This window comes from Pollicipes pollicipes, unplaced genomic scaffold, assembly GCF_011947565.3.
Source record: "Pollicipes pollicipes isolate AB1234 unplaced genomic scaffold, Ppol_2.1 Scaffold_6686;HRSCAF=7923_pilon_pilon_pilon, whole genome shotgun sequence".
Lineage (NCBI taxonomy): Eukaryota > Metazoa > Arthropoda > Thecostraca > Pollicipedomorpha > Pollicipedidae > Pollicipes > Pollicipes pollicipes.
In genome coordinates this window covers 6094838-6117031 of record NW_023596921.1, presented here as the reverse complement: position 1 = coordinate 6117031, position 22194 = coordinate 6094838, and the positions used below count along the sequence as shown (strand labels likewise).

The 22194-nt window shown below is 56.1% G+C and overlaps 1 protein-coding gene across 1 annotated transcript in view; it reads left to right on the top strand.

Annotated features, from left to right (window-relative positions):
• ACC (acetyl-CoA carboxylase) overlaps window positions 1–22194 on the top strand; it is a 70857-nt gene that overhangs the window by 6000 nt on the left and 42663 nt on the right. The window contains 17 exon segments of the mRNA XM_037230945.1: window positions 7434–7573; window positions 8519–8648; window positions 9330–9629; window positions 9871–10088; window positions 10363–10572; window positions 11014–11184; window positions 11633–11795; window positions 12221–12300; window positions 12302–12384; window positions 12879–12975; window positions 13482–13639; window positions 14036–14263; window positions 15881–16031; window positions 16543–16650; window positions 17286–17427; window positions 20403–20506; window positions 20914–21053. Of these exon segments, the coding sequence (XP_037086840.1) occupies window positions 7439–7573; window positions 8519–8648; window positions 9330–9629; window positions 9871–10088; window positions 10363–10572; window positions 11014–11184; window positions 11633–11795; window positions 12221–12300; window positions 12302–12384; window positions 12879–12975; window positions 13482–13639; window positions 14036–14263; window positions 15881–16031; window positions 16543–16650; window positions 17286–17427; window positions 20403–20506; window positions 20914–21053 (2618 nt within the window). The 5' untranslated portion in view covers window positions 7434–7438.

The window sequence follows — 22194 nt, the reverse complement described above, 5'->3', positions numbered from 1 at the left end:
GTGACTGGCTCTTTTGTTCATGCAACAAATCAACTTTGTGCTATCTGACCGCCCTCCCAAACGTGAATGTGAGGATGGGACCATTAGATGCTAGCCTTCGCAAACATGGATGTCCGAACGGCTATTAATTAGATGTCGCAGGTGATCATGCGACACAAGCAGACAATGAAGGGTTCTGTCAAGAAGGAACGCAACACGAAGTTCAGGGGGTAGGATGGAGGAAAATACTGCAAAAATTGCTATGCCAACAGATATGCTAAGGGATACAATACGAAATACGAAGCTCCGCACACGTCTTAAATGCGACAATAATACTATATGAGTGCAAAGCTCCGCACACGAATACATTTGTTAAAAAATGTATGCTGATGCGAACTTCTGCGCATCGTAGCCATTGACATCATGATAAAATGTTATTTATCTTAGAAAGATATTTTTTACATATAGGAAATTGCAGTACGACAATTTTTAAGTGAAGCAAAACCATGCCAAAAAATGTGCCACCTAGTTCTGTTCTGCTCCGGTCCAAATCCCATGGCGTATCCTATGAACTGTGAGCCGGTATCCGCGTGAAGGGCTTACCTGGAACTAAGCCGTTCCGGTAAGTCGTGATTAACTTTTCACGTGGGACTAGGAGCACGAGGAGCATGAAAACTTGTATGAAAAGTAAGTGAAATCGGTTTTGACCGGGTCTCGGCCCACTGTCACACTGTTTTCTCTGCAATCCACTGAAGTGCTTCCCGCGCAGGAGAGGCGAGCTCTTCACTATGGTTCAAAGCACATTATCGCAATGGCACACTGGTGCAAACTAATACAACATGCAAATGCCATATACCTACTAAAACGCGAAATGGTGCACCAGAGACAATCTCTACCAGGGCCTCAGATCCGTACGTGTCCTGCTTTTGGGACCCGTCCTGGTAATTCTGGGGCCAAAGTGTATACCAGACGGATTTTAAGACCGTAGCAATCCGCTCAGTCAGTGGAAGGTGCCACCTATCTAAAGGTGCCACCTAAGGTGCCACAGACGCACAGTGTGGCGTGGTAGCATTGTATGCCTTGCATGTTTCAGCTCGTTCCACGCCCGGTGCTGTTGTCATCAGGCCGGTCAGCACGTGGACACGTGCGTCGTTATGGGATGATCCTCTTCATTGGGGCGTAACGACGCACAGCTGCTGAGGCTGTATGGCGTCACCTGCCTCTCAGGGTGGTTATGCGGACGCGTGACTAAACCATTGGACTATCGGCACCCCTATTGGGGTGATCCGCATTAGGTTTCGCTCACTGGCCGTTTATGACCGCTCTATTCAGGTGTGGGAACATGTCAACTATCCGTTGTGAGAGAGATAGAGCATTGGTCATGGCCACCACAGCCCACTTGTCCGCGTGGCGCTCCTCGCGAAGGGCAGGATAATTTGCGGCAACGCGATCCCTCTGTAGCGCCCGGCAGCAGCAGACGTCTCGTCCGCCGCCTACTGTCTGGTGACGTCACACGCAGCTGTCGGTCACCTGCACCCCATCGCGGTCCTACGGTGACCGGCGCACGCCGCATGGGGGCGCGCTACGCATACCTTACTCCTTTTCCCGGCTGTCGACGGACAAAGCCACGCGCCCGTCGCCCGCCGTCCCCTCGGGCAGTCAGCTGACGACGGCGCGGTGGGCAGCGGCCGCGCCTCCGCTCAGCCGACTCCTGATTGGTGGATGCCGCTCGTACGAGGGTGGCCCGGGAGTCGCGTGAATGGGAGGCGGCTGGCGACGGCCGCGGGCGAGGGGAGGCGAGGCGAGGCAAGGTTCCTACGACCAGCCGCTGACGTTGGCGTGGTGCTGGTGCGTCATCGATGAATCGATCGCGGAACGTGGAGGCCAGCGTACACGTCAAACGCCATACATAATTAAACGCAAACACGTCTCTGTGCAATCGCTTTGTCAGCTACATGCCTGGAAGTCGGGAAACCACATAGAAATAGTTTTAAAGACTAGCCTGACAGGAAGCGAGCCTTGCAGTCTTCAGTTATACGCGACAATTGTTCTATTAAAAAAACACACGACACCATAACTACACGAATAAAACTCATGCTGCAAAAGAGCGTTAACCAGTCATTAGATTTGTATCAAAGACTTGACCACCAGTCTGCCGTAGCGTCACTAGCGCGTATAAGTCTTTGCAGTAGAATTAATGACGTGCGTAAGCAATGGCTGTATATGTTTTTGCCGTAGAGGTGCAGACAACAGAGTATTTCTCGATCTGCGTGATCTGTTCCTCTCTGGACGCGCTTCCCTTCCTGTCAGTCCGGGTCGGCATCACCTTGATGCCGGCACCGACGTTTCACGTAGGACCAACACAGCCACCGCAGCTGTGCTAGTTCCGGCCACTCGGCCGCAACCAGCCGGTTGATAGCGCGGGCCCCGAGGTGCGGATGATCACGCCTGTGTCGCGCTGCACGGGGGCTCGGGTTGTTAACCGATGGAGATAGTGACGAGCGCGGCAAAGGTGATGACGGGTTTAAGTTTTTGAAGGATGAGATTTGTCGTGTGGCATTAATGTCGTGTTCAAGTTCTTGCAGTAGAAGTAATGTTGCGCATAAGTAAATACTGTATAGACGTTTGCAGTTGGAGTGATGACGAGCACAATTTTGTACAGCATACGTTTTGTCGCGCAGCACAAATGTCGTGTATAAATGCTGACAGGACAGGTAATGTAGCGCTTGTGTCGGTCAGAGTTTTTGTTGTAACACTTAAGTCGTGCAACCCTTTTTACGTGCTTACCGTAATCTTGCACTGCCTTCATTTATAAGTTTGCGTACTAATGCATGTGAAAACTTGATGATCACAAAACCCACGTCCGCTACCTTGTAATGAGCAACGCAATGGCGAGCCAACGCACGCGCGCGCAATGCAGCCCGTCAGTCGGCCTTTCGCCATGTGGTGGACCGGCTCCGCCCGGACCGGCCCGACTGGATGCTTAGCGAAATCTGCCGGCTGGCTGGAACAGGGCTCGGAATCCTTCGGCGGCGCGATGCTCATCATCCCCCAACGAAACATATTCTTATGGATTACGACTCTAAGACTCTTATGGATTACATAAATTCAAATAATGAGAACCCTTATAGCTGAGCTAGATGACGCCAAATTGGGCTCAGAGGACTTTTCTGCAGCAATGGACCCATTTTCTGGACCATGCGACCACCTTTATAAATTAAGTAGCCCATGCCCTAAATCAGGAGGTCCAATTTTGTTTAAGGAGGCCCAGACTTCCGATCCTAATAACCTTTCTGACACCCTTGGTCCCTTAAATGTACAATACAATTATTCTAGGGCCTCATATTCAGCTCAAAATCTGCAATTTTTACCTAAAAAGGGGCCCAAATCGGACAAGTTTGCTTCTAAGGACGTGCTGACCCACTGTATGGGTATGTAGGTGTTACCGTCATGTGGATAGTGGCATCTACATCTAGTAGCCTTCATTTTATGTAAGTTTCACTGACATACCCAAGGGCTGGCTGGCCTTTTAGGTCGGTTGAAGTGTTGTAAAATTTGCATATCTTCCGAAATGACGGCCTCATGCGTGTGTGGATGAAAAAGTCATTATGTAGACACTGGGCTTCTCTATCACTTCAACATTTGACAACTAGCAAGACCTACATTTCTACAAGATAAGTTGGGTCAGGCTATAATAGGTCACAGGACGTTTGCCTTAAGCCCTTCACTTTCAAAATTGACAGGATTGAGAATTGATCGCAACGGGCTCGCGACAGCTCCGCAATTGGGCGCAAAATGACCACTGGGGTCGACGCGCCCTAAAACGCCAATAAACCCCAACAGCTCCGCGGTTTTGCGCCCTATTCCGAATTGCATCGAGTGGCACATCTACGGGATCGCTTTTCGCGGATGTAGTACAAAATGGTTGCAATCGCATAGTATGGTTTTATAGACTAAATGAAGCTGTCTCTTTTGATGCACACACGGTCAGTGGTGGCGCCACGGATTTTGATTTGGGGGCGAGGAGGGTAATATTTTTCGGGGGGGGGGGCTCCTGGGCGAAATGAGGCCTCCACACAAGGTCGCCTCCAGAACAGTGTCGTATTCAAGGGGAGTGGCATCAAGGACAAGCAAAAAAACAAAATAAAACCAATATAGTACCAGAATGGAGGCCTTTTGATTATTCAGACAAGGGTCTCGATAACCTAAAATAGGGTCTACTATTGCAGACAAGGGCCTCCTAATGCACAGAGAAGTTTCTTAATCCAAAACAGAACGCTTCCGATTCACGAAGGTCTTTAAATCTAACCAAAGGGCCTCGATATCCCCAATCGGGGATTTTTTTTATCCGGAACCGCAATCATATGATGCATAAAATACATCACATGGCCGGGTTTACATCTATGCGTGCGTGCATCTATGAATTTACCCAACCCGTGAAGTCCCTCTAGCCCACACCCACCAGTTACCCATTCCCCATAAGTTTTACCCATACGGGACCCACCCGTTTGCTTTTTACAGTGCGTAGGCTCTGCATTCTGGGAAAGTTTCAGGAACGCGACGGACGTCGTCACGGACGGACGTTGCCCCTTTTATGGAGCACCAGCAACTGCAATTCTTTGAGATCTATGACTTTGGTTTGTGATGGACTGGTCCACAAATGGGTTTCCTCCCTTTGCACACACGAGAAGCTGAAACAATGTGGTCTCCTTAAACAGGCCTTCCAAGTCTAATGCGGTTTGCCAAACGGTATCACCCGCTGGCTCACCGCTCAAGGCGGCACGGTGTTGCTCATATGAGCAGCTGACATTACGTAAAGAATGCTTTACTCATGCACTTCTCCCAAAGTTTATCCAATAACCTGTTAGATGCTGGCCAGCCTTCTGCCCTTTCACTTTCAATCGGGTGAATACGCATTGGTAAACGACGAATGCAGGTGTATTTAACTGTTGCAGTATTTTATAGCCCCATTATCGCCATTCACGAGCGACGTGCGCTGAACGCGCCGCAGGATTTTCAAGGACGACACATTGCCCTTGACAATGTTTGTATGGCGAGTTGATGGCTGGGGTTGATTAAGCCGGCTCTTTTGGAGTGGTTCGGTGCGAGGGGAATGGTGCTCTTTGTTGTCAGGAACATCCAACTTAATGTTCACTCGGATTACAGCCCATTCCATTTAGGATCATCGTAAGTGTGTCCTGAGCTTGTGCTGGGCGTGTGTGCAAGGTTGCAATTTCTTATCCTATGGATAAGTTTACGGCCCCCTGTCCCTTCGAAGGTTTGCTATCAGTCTCCTCCTTTTTTAATACGTGGCACAAGTGCGTTACATCCGTGAACATTGTACCTTGCATGAAAGTTTGATAAGTTTGTCATTTTCACATGACTAAGTGTCATTCCCCCCCCCCCCCCTTCCCCATCTCCCGAGCTGTTTTGGCAAATATACCCTTGCATGAGTTGCTGAGTACCAAAGTAAGAGAGAGAACCCTGATGGCTGGGTGGTTGTTGTTGAATCGGTGGTGATATGTTAACTATCAATTGAATTTTGGTGATACAAAGCCCCTGTGGTAAGTGGTGATATATTATTGTCTGGAAGGGCTATTCTCCCATGATGGGAATGGCTTGTTGCTTGTAGCTGGCAGTGAACATGCTAAAGGCCTTGGTCAAAGGGCAGGCAAACTTTGCAGTACATAACATGTTGCTAAACTTTTGCTAGAGATTTATTGAGTTGACCCAAAATAAAATGGGTAGTTGTGAGGAGCCATTACTCATACAGCAAGCACTGCTTAGCTTTGATCCATGAAGCCAATCCATTAAAAAGGTTTGGATGAAATCTTTAAGATATGTTTTCTTTGGAGACATCCTGATGGTGTATACAATTTTGTATGCAACATTATGACTTTACCTCACACATTGTTATCTTGTAAAGTTTTTAAATTTGTTGGTCTGCCTTTATTCTGGTCTGCCTTTTTCAGAGCATTCCAAAGTAGCATTTTTAATTCCTTTAGTGTTCACCATTTAAAATTTATCATCATGTGCATTTTATTGCTACATTTGGTTCTTGGTTACCAGTGTTCATCCAATTATCTACTTGGCTAGTCCAGAAGTTAGAAAAGCTTTATTTGAATGCCAGGAAGGCTCCCAACTTGAGTGGTATGGCCACTGGGGCTTAGAGATTGAGGCAGGGGGGGGGGGGGGGCAAGGGAGGGAGGGGCTGGTCCCTTACTTTTTGAAAAGTATATTTGTTTATGGGTGTTGACAGGACAGATATAACAAAACATGACTGCAGGCCCCTTATATGAGAGGACATTTGTCATCCCCATAGGTAGGGCATGATGCTCTTCAGATGCTAATATATTTGCTACCAACCATGTTTTGCTTGTGCTCAGTTAGTGAGGTGCTGGTAGTGTAGTGGTTAACATGTCTGTGTTATGTGTCTGTGTTAACCACTGGGTGTCTGGGAAACCAGAGGTACAGGGTTTGATTCCTCATAGTGCCTGCCCTTCCTGTCAGGGTGAGAGGCAGGTGATCTCAGCAGCTGAGTGCATTGTAAAGTGCCAATGACACACACACACATGCTGGTGCTTAGTGTTGTGAGCAGCACACACACTGCTTTTATTGTTTGGCAGCATCAATATTCATGCATCTACATGCAAATCATTTAAATCAGGTTAAATTTTTATGTCAGTTAAGATTGGAAGAAATAGGTCTCATTTGATTAACATCAGAGCCATAAAATTCACTTATTGTGAAAAACCTGGGCAAAAGAGGAAAACTGTGCTGAGGCCCAGTCCAGTCAGCCCATATGATGTAGGACACAAGACTGCCAAACCATTGAATGGAGGAGAAAATGTATGCTGAGAGTATTTGCAGATGTGTTCAGCCTGTCATGCATGCTTGATCACAAACCACAAATTTACCCACTTTGCCTATGTTTTAAGGACTGACTGCAGGTGTTGGTAACCCAAGGTTTTGTATAGTTATATATATATATATATATATATATATATATATATATATATAATACATGACCACACACACACACACACACTCACGCACACATGCACGCACACACGCACGCACGCACGCACGCACGCACGCACACACGCACGCACGCACGCACGCACGCACGCACACACGCATGCACGCACGCACGCGTTAGTGCGTGCATGCTTGTGTCTTGCACCTGCTAAACGGTGAGGGTGAATGCGCCATCTATGAATCACTGAGATATCACTGAATCACTGAAATACTCCCACCCATAAATGCACCAGCTGCCTGCAGACAATGACTGGGATTGATGGGCTTGTGGTGACTGACCGTGATTGATCATCAACTGTGGTGTGTTATATCATAAAGCTTGGTCCTGCACTTGACTCATAGGACAGTTGTGATACAAACTCCTGCGCTGGTCAGTAATGATACTGTGTTTATAATATGTCTGGTTTCTTTGGCAGGCAAAATGTCTGGTGAAAAGGCAACCACACAAAGTGAAGATATGCCCAATAGATCATCCAACCAAATGAAGCAACATATAGTAGTGGCTACTCCTGAAGAACTGGTAAAACGGCTGGGAGGCAACAAAGCTATCAACAGGGTAAGTGGTCTGACACCACCATAATTATCATGTATGGAGTACAACACAAAAGTGAAGTAAAACATAAAACTCCACCTAATTTTGATTGGGTCAGAGATTTGATGCATCTGGGTGTGATTGGCCAGGTCAGGTGGATCAGGGATTTGGTGGATCAGGGTGCGATTGGCCAGGTCAGGTGGATCAGGGATTTGATGGATCTGGGTGTGATTGGCCAGGTCAGGTGGATCAGAGATTGGATGGATCTGGGTGTGATTGGCCAGGTCAGGTGGATCAGGGATTTGGTGGATCAGGGTGTGATTGGCCAGGTCAGGTGGATCAGGGATTTGATGGATCTGGGTGTGATTGGCCAGGTCAGGTGGATCAGAGATTTGATGGATCTGGGTGTGATTGGCCAGGTCAGGTGGATCAGGGATTTGATGGATCTGGGTGTGATTGGCCAGGTCAGGTGGATCAGGGATTTGATGGATCTGGGTGTGATTGGCCAGGTCAGGGGGATCAGGGATTTGGTGGATCGGGGTGCGATCAGCTGGTTCAGGTAGATCAGAGACTTGTTGGATCCTCTGAAACTATCCTCGCCTCCACTATAATTTTCACGTTGGCAACCTGTACTGCTATGTTTTGCCTGGAAAAGTGACTGCCCTATGCACAAAACAACGGCAATATGTACAAAGATACCTGTCAATAATATGGAACCATCGATACATGGTATCCAAGATGGTGGAAATCCTGTCTTTTGGACACCAGGTGGTGGACACCACCAAGTTATCGAAATGCTTTTTCCCTTTCGTCGTCATTGAATACCAAGACACATCTTGGCTGCAATCGCGGCGGCTTCCACCGGACCACCAGACCACATGCATGGACCACCAGAAATGTCGTACTGATCGAAACCCTACTCGTTTACGTCGTTCAAGTGGCCAGCGTCACGCGTGCCGCGCTCCGCAGATACTGATCGCCAACAATGGCATCGCTGCCGTCAAGTGCATGCGATCCATACGACGCTGGGCGTACGAGATGTTCCGCAACGAGAAGGTCATCCGCTTCGTCGCCATGGTGACGCCTGAAGACATGAAAGGTCCGTCACAATCAGCGCAGCGTCGCTGGTTTATCTTCGAAAGGTCGCGGCGGGAGGTCCTGCTTGGCGCGCGGCCACCAGCTGTGCTCGGCTTTGTAGTATTTGTCCAACAGTGTGGGGATTGGAGATAGCGTCTACTCGGCGTGCGGAGTCCCCTGATACGGGCGTGACAAGGACCGTCGGCGGTACGGCCAGCCTGTGTTGTTGATGCGCACCAAGCGTATCGCAAAGCTCGCTTAGCTCGCTTGCATCCGTTTTTTATTCTGATTGCCGCAACATATGGAGCTTTGCATAGTGCGAGCCGGGTGCGTAGCGGATTCCTGATAGCGTATGCCCGACACCAGCAGCTTGAATGTCAAGGTTGGGGTGTGCCAACTCGCTGAGACCGTCACGCCCCCAAATCCGTTATTGTAGATGTAGGTGTGGAATCCGTTATTGTGGATTTTTGTGGATGATGCATCGGGTGGGGGTAGCGCCCCGAGCCATCGCCAGCGCACGTGGTCTGCACGTGGCTGGCCCGCCACCTCCGCTGCCTCGGCAGGTCCGTGCGCCTGGTCGGTCTAGTACCGGCGGACGTGACAGGGCTCCCTCGCGCCCGCGTGCCGACGGCGCTCCGTGCCGGGCGCCGGGCTCCGGCCGGTGCTGAGCGGGCCTGACCTCTGACCGGTCCGACCCCGGCAGCCAACGCTGAGTACATCCGCATGGCCGACCACTACGTGCCGGTGCCGGGGGGCACCAACAATAACAACTACGCCAACGTCGAGTTGATCGTCGACATCGCCAAGCGGATGTCGGTGCAGGCGGTGTGGGCCGGCTGGGGCCACGCCTCGGAGAACCCGAAGCTGCCCGAGCTGCTGCACAAGAACAACATCGTTTTCATCGGGCCGCCGGAGAAGGCCATGTGGGCGCTGGGTGACAAGATCGCCTCCAGCATCGTGGCGCAGACGGCCGACATTCCGACGATGCCCTGGTCCGGCTCCGGTGAGAGTTTTCTGATCTTCGGAGACGTTCCCGCATTCCATAGGCCGGCTCAGGCGAATACTTGTTGACGTAAACATAGACAAATATGTGTACCATTGCTTATGACCGCGTTCTCCGGCCTAGCATGGCGTTGTTCTGAGAGTGCGTACTGTGCGTTTTTACGTGCAGCATAATTTCCCCAGATCCCAAATGGCCAGATAGCGCAGGCCCGCCTCTCATCCGCGCGCTGGCACTCGGGCAGGTCTGAAGGCGCAGTGGAGCGAGAAAGACGAAGGCCACGGCTCGCTGCGCATCTCGTCCGAGCTCTACAAGGCCGGCTGCGTGGCCAGCGAGGAGCAGGGCCTCGAGGCCGCCCGTCGCATCGGTTTTCCGGTCATGATCAAGGCGTCCGAGGGCGGCGGCGGCAAGGGTATCCGTAAGGTGGAGTCCGAGGACCAGTTCTTCAACCAGTACCGCCAGGTGGGTGGCGGCCGTGGTCCGAGGGGGCGGCCGTAAGGGGGCGATTGGTGTGACGATGTACGCGGCGGCCTGCGTCATGCGGATGGCATTGCCGGTGCGTGGTGGTAATCGTCATTGGCGTATTAACGAACGTGTGCGCGAGCAGGGGTCATAAGTGTTGTCTTAGTATGCAGTGACTGCTTGGCTGTTGGAATGCACAGCTGGCGGGGGCTGGAGGTCGTCTGTTAACATTCCCGTGTCACGTACCAAGCTCCCAGCATCTCGTGTGCGACAGGTGCGCACGGAGGTGCCGGGGTCTCCGATTTTCGTGATGAAGATGGCGACGCGCGCGCGCCACCTGGAGGTGCAGCTGCTGGCGGACCAGTACGGCACGGCTATCTCGCTGTTCGGCCGCGACTGCTCCATCCAGCGGCGACACCAGAAGATCATTGAGGAGGCGCCCTGTATCATCGCCGAACCGGACGTCTTCGAGCGCATGGAGCAGGTCGGGTGGTGGCGGCAGCGCCTGCTGGTGCCGTCCGTGACAGTGGAGCGCTTGCGGGCTGGGTGGTGGTGGCGGTGGTCTGTCGTGATGCTATCTGCCGTGGTCAGGACGCGTGCAACCGCCGTCAGTCGTCATGAGCATTGCTAGGGGATGTTGGAGGTTGTCGATGAAGCATTGGTGATGCGGCGGTTATGCTGGATATGCGGTCGCTGTCGCACTCGCAGACTTCTGTCGCATTCCACTGCTTTATTGGCTCCGTAGATTACGCGTCGTTGATTGATGCTTTACACCTAACCAACCATGTCCTACAGCCCCAGCAGGTCTGTATGAATGGGACGTGTATTGTGCGTGGCGCCCATACGCCGGCTGGCGTGGATAATCGACGCCCTGGGCAAGCGGCGCTGGGGCGGGTGGCTGACCGGCCGCCGTCCCACCCGCCAGGCCGCCGTGCGACTGGCCAAGATGGTGGGCTACGTGAGTGCCGGCACCGTCGAGTATCTGTTCGACGAGCACGGCCACTTCTACTTCCTCGAGCTGAACCCGCGCCTGCAGGTGGAGCATCCCTGCACGGAGATGATCACTGACATCAACCTACCGGCCGGCCAGCTGCAGGTGAAAGACTGCGTGGGTGGGTAGGTGGAGGGGGAGGGAGGGAGGGAGGGAGGGGGGGGGGGGGCAGGGCTCGGCTCGGGGGCCTCGGCAATGGTTGGTTGGGTTTCGGTAACGGTTAAGTTTCGTCTGCCAGTTGTGCTGATGGGCTGTACCATTAGGCTATGCCACTAGTGACCTCCGCTGCCTATGTCATTTTGGAACGGCCTGAGTTATGCGACACATGGCACAGAATGCAATGGGTTTAACAGCGCGGGTTATCAAGATACGGTCGGGCGGTGGACGCCTACCTGGTCGGTAATGCCAAACAAGGCCCGGGTAATAACTGGCCAGTAACCGCATGTTGTTCGCTGTGCTCACCACATCGCCGTTCGCCACGGGAGACCCGGTCATTCTGATGATTACACCACCCAGCCGTGCGCTGAGACGGTGACTGGATGGCCCGTCGCAGATCGCCATGGGGATTCCCCTGCGCCGGATCAAGTGCGTGCGCCTGCTGTGGGGCGAGTCGCCCTGGGGCGATTCCATCATCAACTTCGACGACATCCGGCGGCGCAAGATGCCGTTCGGTCACGTGATCGCCGCCCGCATCACCAGCGAGAACCCGGACGAGGGTGAGTGGTGCGCGAGGTCCGGTCAGCAGCGCGGCGTCTGGTGACGCGGCGGAGGGGCGCCGCCGCCGCTGACGGGCAGCACGGCGCCAGGCGGACGTGGTGGCGCGGTCGGAGACGACTCGGCCTGTCAAGTGCCGTGTTGGGGCCGTCTGCACTGTCGAAAGAGAGCCACCCTTGAGTCGCTTGGCAACTCGTGAAGCCGCCCTTTCTTGCTGCTCCTGTACATTCCGTTACATCTCAATAGTCGCCGGTCACCGTTGCTGCTTTTTGGTCCCGAGTTTGGTTTCGTCCGCTGCGCCCAGCCACTCGCTGGTCGCCGCCTCCGCTGCCTGCTCGGCCGCACGGCCGCCTGCCTACCCGTCTGATCGTCTGCTCCGGCCGGCGTTCAACCTCTGCTTGACTCTGACCGCGCTGTCTGGCGGCAGGCTTCAAGCCCAGCTCGGGCACCGTTGAGGAGCTGACGTTCCGTAGCAGCAAGAATGTCTGGGGCTACTTCAGTGTGGCCGGCTAGCGGCGGTCTGCACGAGTTCGCCGACTCGCAGTTCGGCCACTGCTTCTCCTGGGGCGACAACCGCGAGGAGGCGCGCGAGTGAGTGGTGGGAACGGGTCGTCGGACGGCGCGGGGACACAGTCCCAGCGGCTGGCTGGCTCCTGGTGAAGCCCCGTTACTCGTATTAAGGGGTTTGTGAGCGGCTCAAGGGCGGTTTGGTTGACCTCCCCGTCTGCTGGGCGGGCTGTGGGGAAGCTGGTGTCCTCAGCGGCTGGTGGGTACTGACAAAGCGTGTTTGAGATCGAAGTCACGCGACGAGGAACAGTGAGGGCGTATGGACAGTGGTGTGGCGATCGGAAGACGCGGGGTTCCATCCCCGTCACAGGGAATACAGAGAGGCGGCGCCGGCCCTGGATTCTGCCGGAGTGTCCTGCTCTGCTGAATGTCCCGCTACGGGCATTGGTATTTACCGGCGGGGATGAATGACCCAGGGATCTGGAGCTGCCAGCGCTGCAGACCTCCCATCTTGAGGTGTTAACCTGCGTCTGACTCTTCAAACTCCCGTGCTTTGACCCACCAAACTCGTGTTACAGAAACATGGTGATCGCTCTGAAGGAGCTGACGATCCGGGCCGAGTTCAGGAGCACCGTGGAGATCCTCATTACTCTCCTGGAGACGGACACGTTCCAGGTATTGAGCAGCGGCTTCCCCGTCCCAGAACGCCGCCAGACTTGGAATAGGTGGCCATGTGGCGCCGTTATCTGGTGCGGCGCGTGGGACAGCCATCTACGGCGACGTGAGCTTTACAGGAGCTCACGACGTTGCCGTCTGGGATGTCTATTTGGATAATAGTTGTTTGTGACACAGTCCAATTGGTCCGCATGACCCAGATACCACGTCCTAGGGCGGATTTGTTGAATATCTGGAAGAGATGCTTTGAAGAGAACTTTAACCGTGCATGAATGTCTGACAACAGCCTTTGAACACATTTTGAAAGCTGCATGAGTGCCAGATAGTGCTCATTCAACACATATTGAAGAGTGCCTCTCGCCCAGGAACAAACAAATCCCTACAAGTACGACGTAATCCCGACCTAAGTTGTCACCACATTGTCACCATTGTCACCATCCCCGCCGATGTCTGCCGAGTCGGGCTGGGCCCAGCCGAGCGAACGGTGACGAGCCCCTCTCCGGCAGAACAACGACATCTCGACGGCTTGGCTGGACCGGCTGATCGCCGAGCGCATGCAGGCCGAGAAGCCGGACACCATGGTGGGTGTGATCTGCGGCTCGCTGCACATCGCCGACCAGACCATCGCCAGCGCCTCCCAGAAGTTCCAGAACTCGCTCGAGAAGTGCGTGCGCTCTGCCGGGCGCCGTGGTGGGCGAGGGTCAGATGGGCCAGGGCACACCGCGATGGTGTGTGGTTGGCTGGGGAAATTGTCCGTTGATGTCCAACTATGATGAACTATATATAGACACTAACGAGCAATCGCCATTGTAAGGCATCGGAACATAGTGAATATAATGGATGTGGTCCCTCAGTTTCATAATCGGAGGTGTTCAATTAAATTACAGAAGTACTGCTTGTTTAGGTGAGTGCACTTATTCACCAGACTAGCTAAAACATCGACTGTGGGACGAGCGCGCGACTCAGCGCGGTACACCGCGTTGTCGTCTGGCGCGGACTAGCCTGGGCGCATCGGCGAGACCGCTGGCGCTGTCTTGTGACCCGCCCCGCCGGTGCCCAGGGGCCAGATCTTGCCGATGTCTTCTCTGATGAACTCCGTGGACGTGGAGCTGATACTGGACGGGATCAAGTACGTGGTGCGCGCCTCGAGGACGGGGCCGAATCACTACTTCCTGTCGCTGAACGACTCGTACAAGGAGATCGAGGTGCACCGGATGAGGGACAGCTCCATGCTGCTCTCCGTCGACGGCATGAGCTTCAACACCTACATGAAGGAGGAGGTGGACAGGTGGGTGCTCGCCGATGGGTGAAATCACTGCTGAAGGGACAGAGAATGCCGACACACCGACTGGTATAGTCATGGGAATCTCCTCCCAGTCGTGACCAGTGCTGACTGTTACTTTACGTCGGGGTGCGGCCTCGTGCGCATGTCACCGGTGTGAAGTCGCACACGATTCCGTACGTAAAGCGTTGCGAGTTGCGCGTGATGTTTGCCTCCCGTGCCGTGCGAAGGGCGCCCCACACCACCGACGCGTGGTCGGTGGTCCTCAGCGCGGTCCCGTCCCCGCAGCGCCCTCACGCCGCGCCCTGGCGCGCGGTGCCGCCGGCGCCAGCGCCGGTGAGTCCAAGTGTGCAGTGCCGGCCGCGCCCGCCCGCCCGCCCGCCCGCCCGTCCGCCGCTGCCACCGCTGCCACCGCTGTCACCGGGGCACGTTGTGTGTGTCTCGCCTGGCCCACCGGCACGCCCCACCCTGACGCCGCCGGCGCCGCTCCGTCACATGTGACCCGCACGGCTTGTCTAGCACGAGCGGTGGCATAGCTGGCGATTTGGAACGGTCTGCGGTAATCGTCTGGTACCTGGATACTGTGTGGCGTGGGGTAGCTGAGTGGTGCGTGGCAGCGGTTCGGTGGGGCATTGGTGCAGCGGTGGTGTGGCGTGTGACGGCGGTGTGGTGTGTGACGGTGGTCTGGCGTGTGACGGCGGTGTGGTGTGTGACGGTGGTCTGGCGTGTGACGGCGGTGTGGTGGTGATGTGGCGTATGACGATGGTGTGGCATGTGACGGCTGTGTGGCGTGTAACAGCAGTGTGACGGGTGACGGTGGTGTGGCGTGTGACGGCTGTGTGGCGTGTGACAGCAGTGTGGCATGTGACGATGGTGTGGCTTATGACAGTGGTGTTGCATGTGACGGTGGTGTGGCGTCTGACGGTGGTGTGGCGTGTGACAGCGGTGTGGCGTGTGACGGTGATGTGGGCGGTGGTGTGCTGTGTGACGGTGGTATGGGGTGTGACGGTGGTGTGACAATGTGGCGGTGGTGTTGCATGTGACAGTGATGTGGCGGTAGTGTGGCGTGTGACGGTGGTGTGGCATGTGACGGTGGTGTGGCATGTGACGATGGTGGCAAATGACGGCATTGTGGCGTGTGACGGCGATGTGGCGCGTGACGGCGGTGTGGCTTGTAACGGTGGTGTGGCATGTGACGATGGTGTGGTGTGTGATGATGATGTTGCGCTGGTGTGGCGTGTGACGGCGGTGTGGCATGTGACGGCGGTGTGGCGTGTGACGGTAGTGTGGCGTGTGACGGTGATATGTGTGACAGCGGTGTGGCATGTTGTGATATTGTGGCGTTGACGGTAGTGTGGCGTGTGACGGCGGTGTGGCGTGTGACAGCGGTGTGGCATGTGACGAGGGTGTGGCGTGTGACGGTGGTGTAGCTTGTGACGGCGGTGTGGCGTGTGACGGAGGTGTGACGCAGGTGTGACAGCAGTGTCGTGCGGCACAGTATTGCTTAGCGGTGCAGCTCTGTGAGGCCGGCCTAGCTGCTCTGGCGGTAGCTGGGCCACGTCAGCACTCGTCAGCACTTGCCGTGGCGGCGATCCGCGCTGGTGACCCCCGCTGGTGCCACAGTTACCGGGTGGTGATCGGCAACCAGACGGTGGTGTTCGAGAAGGAGAACGACCCCACCATTCTACGCGCGCCCTCAGCCGGCAAGCTCATCAACTACCTGCTCGACGACGGAGGTCACGTGGCCGCCGGCCAGCCCTACTGCGAGATCGAGGTCTGCCCGACAGATGGAGGGCACTGGGAGGGGGACGCCGTGTGTGGGGGTGGGTTGGAGGGTGGGGGGGGGGGGGGGGGGGCTGTTGCGGAGGGGACGTTCATGTCAACTGATCAGCTGCGTGGCCACTGGGTTACCTTGCCGCTGCAAAGGATGCGATCCGGGATTGAGAATGGTCTCTGCGCCATACGTATATTGTGGCGGCCATCTTTTTGAGACGGTGCGGAGTGCGTTGCGACCATGTGAAGAGCATCTGGTCTTGAAGATAGCTAACGCCTTTTCGTTTAAGGTAATACGTGATGTGGTATGCGTGTTTGCCAACACGGCAGCTCAAGTGAAAAAGAGACGCCGCTGGTGGCGTATCTTCAATTAGGTCACTCCGCTCTAATAAGGCACGGCAATAACCAAGGCTCTCTGCGCCCATTCCACCATCACCTGTGTTCTGCGCCCAAGGCTGGCGTCTGAGTAACCTCCGTGCCGCGGGCGTGACCCGTCTCCGTGTGTGGCGCAGGTCATGAAGATGGTGATGACGCTCCACACCGTGGTGTCGGGCGTCATCACCTACAACAAGCGACCCGGCGCCGTGCTCAACGCCGGCAACATCATCGCGCGGCTGGAGGTAGGCGGCGCCGGTGCCGGCCGCACTGGCAGTGAACAGCGTTGGTTGCATTCGATGTTTACCGCCTGTGCGCTCATGCCAAAACGCAGCGCCGATTCTGTGTCGGTGGGTGCGGTGCGGCTGGTTTGTCAGCAACTGCTGTGGATATCCCACTGTTATAATGTACACACTGCTCTGTTCTGCAAGCAACTGTTGGCTGCATCGCAACGGTTGTGATGGTCGTCTTCAGTAGCATTGCATTGGTTTTCACTTAACAAGCTGGCATGCAGATGACGTATTGAGATGTACCTGAAGGTGCCAACCTTGTATATAGACACATATACACAAACTGTCTGCTTCTTAGCGTAAATGGACGAAGTTATGAAAGGACCATCACATATTGCGTGTTGTTCGGTGCATTTGCGAGGAACATTCTGCACTTACGTAAGACAGTGCTTGCATGCTGTATTGCTATCATAAGCACCGTCTTATACTATCACGTATGTATGTATGCATATATTATTACTTGATATATATATATATATATATATATATATATATAAAGAAAGGAAAAAAGGCAGCACATACCGCTGTCATTGGCTATTGGCGGGTGACCTTTTGCCCTTGACCTGTGACCTGCCGCCGGGCCGCGGCAGGTGGACGACCCGAGCCGTGTGACGCGCGCCCGCCGCTTCACCGGCAAGTTCCCTGAGGTGAAGAGCGACCTCAAGGTGGTCGGCGACCAGCTCCACCAGCGCTTCCACTCCGAGAAGCAGCGGCTGGAGAACATCCTCAGTGGTGAGAGGCGGCCGGGGGCGAGCTCGGCGCACGGCCGTGAGGGCCCGGCTCGACGCCCGCCGCCGGCTGTGTGGCGTGGCATTCGTCCGCTGCGAGCGGCGTGACATAGGGGGCGCTGCTGTACCTCGGCGGCGCGTGCGTCGGGAGGGGAGCCCAGCAGCGCGGGGCACCAGCGCGCCGGTCCGGCAGCGCGCCGAAACACTGGTGTGTGTTTGTGTGGGAGGGGAGGGGCGGAGAGCGAACCCACGCGGCTTCAGGCGCAGCACCATGCAGCGCCGTATACGGTCGCGGCATAGAGCGAGGCTGATCAGCCGTGTGGGCGTCACTAGCGAGTCACCTCCGCCGGCCGTCGAGGCGTCTGCTGAACGCGGGCGCCTTGGCCCAGTTTGACGCAGTGACTGGGACCAGCACTTTGAGTCAGGCCACCGTAAATGTCTTAAAAGATTAGGTCGATCGTAGCATTTTACGTTTTGCGTTTGTAGACTTGTTCCTGTGAGTTTATGTGGGAAGTCTCTGCAGTACTCCACGTTCGGCTATGTCGTGCGGATCGCCGCATGACCCGCTACCGCCCCTATACTTAGTGCCGGCTCCCACAGAAGTAGTGGTGGACGCTGGCGTCCAACCGCTTCACCGCCGGTGGCTTCCATCTGCCGCGCCAGCGAACTCAGAGCGCATACGCTATGGCGCGGACAGGGGTCGTATTCAGTCGGCCGGTATTTGTCGTATTTTATTGTGTTGTAGGGCAGACGTGCAAAACTTCGTCCCGTTCAGCGGGGCAGCGGGACGGTTTGCTTGGTGTCGTGAGCGAGCCGCCCAGCGCCGCTCAGCTAGCTGACAGCAATCGATGTGCGACATTCGGCATCAGTAGGATCCATTCGCAAGGGATGACCGGGAGATGGGCCGCTTCTTGCAGTCGACATGACCTGAGTGGCGTGCTTGGTGTCGCGACACTCGCCGGGCCCCGCTGGAATCCTGTGTGGTGTGGCGAGACTCGCCGGGCCCCCTCTGGAATCCTTTGTGGTGTCACGGGACTCGCCGGGCCCCGTTGGAATCCTGTGTGGTGTCACGAGACTCGCCGGGCCCCCGCTGGAATCCTGTTCGGTGTCATGAGACTCGCCGGGCCCCGCTGGAATCCTGTGTGATGTGGCGAGACTCGCCGGGCCCCCGCTGGAAACCTGTGTGGTGTCACGAGACTCGCCGAGCCCCGCTGGAATCATGTGTGGTGTCACGGGACTTGCCGGGCCCCGCTGGAATCATGTGTGGTGTCGCGAGACTTGCCGGGCCCCGCTGGAATCCTGTTGTGGTGTCACGAGTCTCGCCGGGCCCCTGCTGGAAAACTGTGTGGTGTCGCGAGACTCGCTGGGGCCCCGCTGGAATCCTGTGTGGTGTCGGGAGACTCGCCGGGCCCTGCTGGAATCCTTTGTGGTGTCACGAGACTCGCCGGGCCCCGCTCGAATTCTTCAACGTTGTTGATCTTGATATGCGCTCGTGACGTTCATTAATTATCGCGTGCGTTTTCAATTCGCAAACGCGACGCTCATAGTCGAGGCTGGCTGAGCACCGATAAACGGCCAGCAAACACCTTGGCGGAAAGGTAGAGCCTTCCGATGCATGTCGGAAATGGACGGTGGGTGACAAAAACATTAGCCGTTCTGTCTGCCGCGAATTTAAATGGACGTCCTTTTAAATGCATTATTTATAGCATTTTCTACAGATCAGGACATACAGCGGCGACGATCTGATTACTCGAATCATTGCAAGGATCTTAAATGTAGCAATCATAGTAAGTAGTCACCAGGCTAGTAAGGGCATGTCGCAGATCTCTGCAGTTGGACAAGCAGGCAGCATAATTTGGCAAAATTGGTGTAGCATTATGTTCGCGGAATTTAACTTTCTCGCGTCGCTGCCATCTAGCAGAATGCGGCTACGGATCAAGTGTTTGTGACCAGTATAAAACGGAGAGAGAGAGAGAGAAAGAGAGAGAGAGAGAGAGAGAGAGAGAGAGAGGAGAGAGTTGAAGAGGAGAGAGAGAGAAGATAGAGAGAGGGAGATCGAGAGAGAGAGAGAGAGCGAGAGAGAGAGAGAGAGAGAGAGAGAGAGGGAGAGAGCGAGGAGATAGCGGGGCGGGGAGCGGGACGGGAGCGGAGCGGAGCGGAGCGGGAGCGGGAGCGGGAGGGGAGCGGGAGCGGGAGCGGGACGGGGAGCGGGGCGGGGCGGGAGCGGGAGCGGTGAGCGGGAGCGGGAGCGGAGCGGGAGCGGGAGCGGGGAGCGGGAGCGGGAGCGGAGCGGGAGCGGGAGGGGAGCGGGAGCGGGAGCGGGAGCGGAGCGGGAGCGGGGAGCGGAGGAGCGGAGGCGGGAGCGGAGCGGGAGCGGGAGGGAGAGGGAGCGGGGAGCGGGAGCGGGAGCGGGAGCGGAGCGGGAGCGGAGCGGGAGCGGGAGCGGGAGCGGGAGCGGGAGCGGGAGCGGGAGCGGGCGGGAGCGGGAGCGGGAGCGGGAGCGGGAGCGGGAGCGGGAGCGGGAGCGGGAGCGGGAGCGGGAGCGGGAGCGGGAGCGGGAGCGGGAGCGGGAGCGGGAGCGGGAGCGGGAGCGGGAGCGGGAGCGGGAGCGGGAGCGGGAGCGGGAGCGGGAGCGGGAGCGGGAGCGGGAGCGGGAGCGGGAGCGGGAGCGGGAGCGGGAGCGGGAGCGGGAGAGAGCTTGAACTGCTTTTCAACTCGCAACACTCGTGTGACGGTTTTCTTTTCCTCAACTCAAACGTTGCCCCACGGTCAGCCAAACGGCAGAGTTTCAGCTGCCGTAGCTGGGGTTGCCGGTGCTAAGAGGGCCGCCTCTAGTCTGCTGGCCGTGCTGAAGTGCCCTTTGCATGTCCGTCCGTCCGTCGCAATGAGCTGTTTGTGTGGCTACCCGTGTCTATCGTGCTGAGGCGGCGGCTCCGTGTTTGACCGTCGTGCTGAGGCGTGTTGCTGTCTGTGCCGCAGGATACTGTCTGCCCGAGCCGGTATTTGTACCGCGCATGAAGGAGACGGTGGAGAGCGTGATGGCGGCGCTGCGGGACCCAGCGCTCCCGATGCTCGAGCTCCAGGTACGCCTCGTCTCAGTTTCCTATCTCCCTCTCCCCTTCCTTTCACCTCCCCTTCACCTCCCCTTCACCTCCCATTTCCCTCCTCCTCCCCTTCCCTTCCCTTTCTTCCCCACCTGAGCACTACCGGCGCGACGAGTTAGCGTAACATTTACACGGGTGTTGAGGGCTGGCCAGTGAGGCTGGTTGCTGCTTTTGTTCGCTTCGATGCTGTTTCGGCCAGTTCTAAATGCTCACATGTCACAAAGCTGCAGTGTTTTTTCCTGGTACCAGCGCCATGAGCGTCCTTCTTTGCTGCTCTTCTGCAACGTTGCTGTCCACTATCCATTGCAATGCTGCAGATAGTACTCACCTGCGCCAGCCAATAGGCCGCCTGTGAGCTGGCACGCCCCCCCCCCCCCCCCCCTCAGGACATCATCTCGTCCATCTCTGGCCGGGTGCCGGTCGTCGTCGAGAAGCGTATTCGCCAGCTGCTCAACCAGTACTCGTACAACATCACCTCGGTACTGACGCAGTTCCCCAGCCAGAAGATCGCCAACGTGATCGACAGGTGAGCTGGTGCGGCAGTGGGCTGGGTAGACCGACCCCGGAACTGCGCAATGATGTGCAGTTTGGTAGACCCAAGCTGCGCGAGGGAGTGGTGGACAGTGGGGTTGGGTAGACGACCACGGATAGCTGCGGCAACAGGTGAGCTGGTGCGGACAGTGGGGCTTGGGGTAGACCCGACCCCAGATAGCCTGCGGCGAGTGTGCCAGTGGGGTTGGGTAGACCGACCCAGTAGCTGCGCACGGTGACTGGCGCGTGGGCTTGGGTAGACCCGACCCCAGATAGCCTGCGGCGACAGGTGAGCTGGTGCGGCAGTGAGGCTTGGGGTAGACCCGACCCCAGATAGCCTGCGGCGACAGGTGAGCTGGTGCGGCAGTGGGGCTTGGGGTAGACCCGACCCCAGATAGCCTGCGGCGACAGGTGAGCTGGCGCGGCAGTGGGGCTTGGGGTAGACCCGACCCCGGACAGCCTGCGGCAACAGGTGAGCTGGCGCGGCAGTGGGGCTTGGGGTAGACCCGACCCCAGATAGCCTGCGGCGACAGGTGAGCTGGCGCGGCAGTGGGGCTTGGGGTAGACCCGACCCCGGACAGCCTGCGGCAACAGGTGAGCTGGCGCGGCAGTGGGGCTTGGGGTAGACCCGACCCCAGGTTACCTGCGGCGACAGGTGAGCTGGCGCGGCAGTGGGGCTTGGGGTAGACCCGACCCCAGGTTACCTGCGGCGACAAGAGGGGTGTGGTGCTCTGTGTCTCAGCTGCTTAACAGTGGTTCGTCCTATCAAAGTAGTGTTGGACTCTGTATTCAGTCCAGGGTCGACCCAGAATCAGTCAAATTATGTGTGGGTCAGGGTGAAATCGGTTTTGATGTGCCCAGGTCAGATCGGGGGTGGTCATCGACTACAGTCGCTGATAATTCGACCCAGCTATACATGTGAACAACACCTGTTCGCATGCTTGTGATATGTGTAGCCAAGGTTAAGTTGGATGGTTTACTGGCTCTTCAAAAATATTTCAACTGTTCGCTTTTTGTAACCTTGAAAGCAGTTCATATGTTATGCTGTTGCCATCGGCAGTGCGGCTTCAGGGTCCATTCCGATACAGAGCCGCATCTCCCTGTGTCCGAATTAGAGCCGACTCAAAATCGACTTT